This window comes from Myotis davidii, unplaced genomic scaffold, assembly GCF_000327345.1.
Source record: "Myotis davidii unplaced genomic scaffold, ASM32734v1 scaffold223, whole genome shotgun sequence".
Classification (NCBI taxonomy): Eukaryota; Metazoa; Chordata; class Mammalia; order Chiroptera; family Vespertilionidae; genus Myotis; species Myotis davidii.
In genome coordinates, this window is record NW_006294609.1 from 4,338,048 (window position 1) to 4,343,323 (window position 5,276).

Consider the following 5,276-nt stretch of genomic DNA (forward strand, 5'->3'; position numbering starts at 1 on the left):
AGTCAGATATGCTTTTTATTAACAATTTTACTTTAGATCCAGAACTTTTTCCAGATTCAAGTACTTTCATTATAAAATATTGCAAAGCTAATTTTTTTTAATTCCCCACACATAAAACCAAACACTAGTGTAATCTAAGGGTTGACACAAAAAGGCAGCTATATGGAATGTCCCTCTCAAAAAATATCCCTAAATCACCACTCCTGCCTACGGCCAACAGGTAGGTTCACTAATACCTTGGCCAAGGAGCTATAAAATGATAGGTTCTACAGTAAGTCCAAGACTGGGTGAAGAGTTCATTGTACGCCATTAATCATCGTATCGGGGAGGCCCTGGGCAGACCTGCTGGGGCTGTGAAGGAGCATCATTACCAGGCAGAGATAATCCCCCTTCTTACAATTCAGGATAGTTCATAGCTTCACACAGCATTTTATCAAATTTCTCTTTAATGAACAAAAGGTTAATAGAAATAGTTTTAATAAACTAAAGTTAAAACACGGAAATTATAAGTTATCAAATAATGAAGAGGAAACTTTTCTAATTATAAACTCACACAGGAGTTAAACAAAGACAAACAAAAACATGAACAAATTGTGGTATTGTACCTTCTGAAGACATGCGTTTAGGCATAGTAGAGACAGGAGCTGGAGAACCATGAGCAGAGGGGTGAGACGGGGGTCTGGATGGCCGCGAGGGGGGCCTGGAGGGCGGCCGTGTAGGGGTGGCTGCCCGAGGTGGAAGAGAGTTGGGACCTGACTGGTAGCGAGAAGGTGGGCGAGAGGAAGGAGATGGGCAAGGCGATGGCCAGGGAACACCTGACAGAACAAATGATATGAAGGAAAGTATAAAAACTAAAGAAAAAAATGAGGGAAAAAAGTAAACAGAAAAAAAAGTAAAATGACAAAAATGATTTCTTGTACATTTTAACCCTTTGAGGACAGTCATTTGATTTGTGATAAGTTTTAGCATAACTTAAACTGACATAATTCACATTTTACTTTAACCTCCTTAAAATTAATCTGTTTAAATGAATACACGTTCCCAAAGGGTTAATTAGGATCTACACATACTACTGAAGAAGACAGTTAAGACTTTGCCTATTAATCCTACTTCTACAACTGTTTCTCAGTAAATAGATAAAAGAAGTATAACATATAGATAATTTCACACAATAAATCACAAAACTCAGGAATAACATTTACATTAGTTTTAGCTTTTGAAACATAATGAAAATAAGCATCAACTATAAAATCCCATTAAAAATGCTGGTTTCTCATAACCATTCCTGATTTTCATCTAGTTTATACTTGAACATAAGCTTCAGTCTGAAATCTCATTAAGCAAGTTCACTCAAGTAGAAATAAAACATTACTTCCACTATTTTCTACAGTCATGGGAGTGACAAAGGTTAACATTCATTGCCTTCTCAAAAAACATTTTAATCTTATCAAATAAGGAAAAGGGGATCTTCTGTATAATTATGCAGCTTTACTTATCTAAAGATAATTAACTCATCTAAGAAACTGCTTAATGAACAATACAACTACAGAGCAGTCATCACCAAATAACTGACACTGATGGATATGCACAGGTCAAAATAACAGCTAACATGTAAACATAGCATATCACTTACCTTCATCTTAGCAAACAGTCCAGGTCTCCTCTCCACAGGCTGCCACACACTTGAGTATCATACATTTCCCAGCCCCTTCAGGTTTTTTACTTTGGAAATTCTGTTCATGAGCAACTGAAATTCTTTACTCAGTGAGCAAAGAAATTTCACCCCCCAATACTAAGTATACAAAATACTCAAGAGTGTTCATTTGGAGAGGAATTCTGGAGAAAGACTCAATAAAATGAAATTGGAAACTTAGTGTTCTCTATTTTTCCTCCTAACTTCCCAAACTTAGATACCTAAAATGGATTGCCCACTTCCCCCTTCAGTATTATTAATTACTGTATTTCAATACTGTCTACGGTACTGCTGTCTAGTATACCAGACTTACATTAAAGATCCATGACCTATGAGCTATATTCAATCTAGACTTAGAGGTAGAGTAGAGTATCTCTTCTTACTAAAGATGCAAGTTTCTTTTACTTAAGCTAAACTACAATAGCCACCTTTACACTAAGAGTTGTTTCGGTTGTTTTAAAGCACATTTCATTCGTCACCTTCTTCGCATGACTGTTGGTCATGTCTTGTCAAGTCACCTCAAATCTTTTCTTGAAATAAGCAGAATATAAATATATAAGCAAACAGTAAGTGAAAATAAATCTATATTAACCACTGAATGTTTCACACAGAATAGGATTTTCCATTTAAATTTTGTGTAAATAACTTTATCATCCAGTGTTTTTAAAATTGAGAACCTACCCAAAGTTTCCAATTTCTTTATATGTGGAGTGTTTTTTATTTGTTTTTGCCAAGTGAATGTCTTTGGTTAAATTTAGCACTTTATCTTAATACATGAGTATTTCTCATTATGCTAAATGTATTCCAATTACTTATACTAACTTTACTAATTTGATATCCACAAAGGTAAATTTAAATAATTTTTTAAAGTGAAAACAACTCCACAAAAATTAAGGTGTGCACATTCTTATCATTACGTAAACTTGTAATTATTTAAAAAGTGATATATTTGATCAATAACATTGACAAATTTGGTCAAAATACTTGCCTCCATTAACTACTCTTTGGTCTGAACCAGAATTCGGGTTGAAATCTGACGTGTGAGAAGTGGATCTTGATGCCATGGAGCCCGGTCCAGGCTGGCCCATACGCGGTGAATTCTGTCGCCCACTTCCCCAGGACATGACTTCTCTATTTCTTTGTCCAGGAGGAATATATTTATTTTCCCTGAAAATGAGAGATCCTCTAAATGACTTTATCCTAATAGGAACCAGGCCAATAAAACAAACCTAAAAGTAATTTAGGCAGAAGGGAATTCTTCTTATAAAAAGGTTAAACACTAAACCAAACTGCCCCACTCCCAGAAACCCTTTGCTTCCAATTTACTCTGAGTTCTAGCTCGCGCCTTTCATTTCCCAGATTCTCCCTCCTCAGAAAAGTTTAACAGACGTGTGTTCATGCTAATCTACTCTGCCTCTTCATGGCTGACTCTATTAAGCATAGTCTACCTTCCTGAAACTTTGTTCTTCCTTGGCTTTCTCTCTGTTTTCTGAGATCTCTTCTCTCTGTGCCTACTCACCGTTTTTCCTGACTTTAGTATCAACAATGCTGATGAATCGCAAGTTCCCCTGCCAGTCCCAGCCTCAACATCTCCCGCTGTACACTTTCATTCAAATCACCAGACTCTCAGCTAGGAGTGTGGTGAAACGGGATGCATAGCTTACACTGCCAAATATATAGCAGGTGCTTTTCAACACATGTGAATAGATGAATGGAAGATCTGTGAAGCCCTCAAATGCAATAAACTGCAGATAGACTCATTATATCTCCCCTCAAACCTGCCCCATGTTTTCTGTCTCCATTACCAGTACAACCACCAGCCCACTTAGTTATCAAATAAACCTCAGTCACCCCTGGTTTTTCTAACCTTTCTATTGCTAGCCCTGGTCTAGTTGGTTACCAAGTTCTCACACTTGAACTACTGCAACACTAACTGGTCTCCATGGCTCAGTCAGTTCTCAACATCCCAGAGTTTCCTTCACCTCATCCCCTGCCTGCAAGGTGTTCTTTTAATGTGACATGTGAAGCCCTTCACTACCTCAGTTCCTATCACCAGTGGCCACCCCTGCACCCTCAACACTCACCCTGTACCCTACACACATGACACAGCTGGCCTTTCCTCAGATATGTGGTGGGCTTCTTCCACAGATCTTTTCACCATGTGAGGAATTCTTCTATCTGAGTGGCCAACAGATCGACTATGCTATCACAAAATGTCACCCCCTCTGACCCTACAGGCTATGCTAGTTCCTCCTCACTCTGAACGTCCCTAGTACTTTGAACACACCGCTCATCTAAATGAGCTCTTTCAGACCTTGGCTTACTCATCGCTGTATATCCAACACTTGACAACAGAAAGCTGATGCTCTGAAATTACTTTCTAAGATTTCTATAATCTTTTCTCTGCTAGAACCTTAAAGCAATTCCATTTGCATTTCCTACCTAAGCTACATTAAAGGGAGATGAAATATAATAATAATAATACACCTTCTCACACAGACCTTGAATGGTGTATCCAAAATACTGCATCATGATTTCCTTTAAATACCTAGTGTTTATGCTGTGACTCTCACGTTCACTGGAATTTCTCTGAACTGCTGTGTATTTTTCTTCTTCGCTCCTATCATCATTTTCCAGGGCTACCCGGGCTTTGTACTGGGCACTTGATTCAATTTCTTCTGCTAATTGGTTTGCTCTTGCTTCTCGTTTTAAAAATTCTTCTGAATTATCCCTTTCTAAGGGCACCCTGAAACATGAGGAAAACAAAAAGCAAAGTGAGGAAAGTCATAATTTATATAACTGTCACAATCAACTATTAAGGGAGTTTAGAGTTTGAAATTCTGGTAAAACTGTAAGAGAGTTACGGTGATATATTTATTGTAAATCAAAACTTGAATTATGTTATCTTTTCCCTAAAGGAATATAACATTTCCAAAACCATTAAATTGATTATTCCCCCATAACTACTAGACTTGCTAATTTAGTTTATAACATGTTTATAGAGCATACATTTAGAGTATATGTAAACTATGTGTATTCCCTGTTTTAATGGGAATTTATCAGCTTAGGGAGTAATAGATAATGCTTTCACAGAATTGTTTAATTTAAAAGCAACAGAATTTATTCAACATCATAATTTAAATTGATAACCAAAGACAAACGCACTAAAGTAAAAGCAAACTTTTTAAACTTACGTATATGAAGATAAACTGCTATCATATGTAGACACTACACCATAATTTTCTTCATTATATCGAAACATATCATTGGGATCCCATCCATTAGACTAGAAGAAAATGAAGCTCATTTTTCAAAATGACAAAGTATTTGTCTTCTTTAGTTCAGTTACAATCAATATCTGCATTAACAATATCTATCCTACTATACTATACTAGCACAATCTAGAAAATTAATAGGCAAAATTTTCCTTTAGAAATGTTTTAAGGAAAAATTTTTCTTGTACATCGGCCCCTACAAGTTGGTAAATATATAAAACAATTATTTAACAGGTTATTAATAAAAATTTAGAACATTTCAGTTACTTCATAAAGCATGAGCCCCCTTAGGTCAGGATTCTCTCCTT

At 36.4% G+C, this 5,276-nt stretch overlaps 1 protein-coding gene across 1 annotated transcript in view; it reads right to left on the reverse strand.

Moving 5' to 3' along the window:
- ATXN2 (ataxin 2) overlaps positions 1-5,276 on the reverse strand; it is a 64,870-nt gene that overhangs the window by 34,848 nt on the left and 24,746 nt on the right. The window contains exons 8-11 of the mRNA XM_015567352.1: positions 4,888-4,979; positions 4,242-4,439; positions 2,682-2,860; positions 606-815 (exon numbers count right to left, since the gene is read on the reverse strand). Of these exons, the coding sequence (XP_015422838.1) occupies positions 606-815; positions 2,682-2,860; positions 4,242-4,439; positions 4,888-4,979 (679 nt within the window). The remainder of the gene's footprint in view (positions 1-605; positions 816-2,681; positions 2,861-4,241; positions 4,440-4,887; positions 4,980-5,276) is intronic.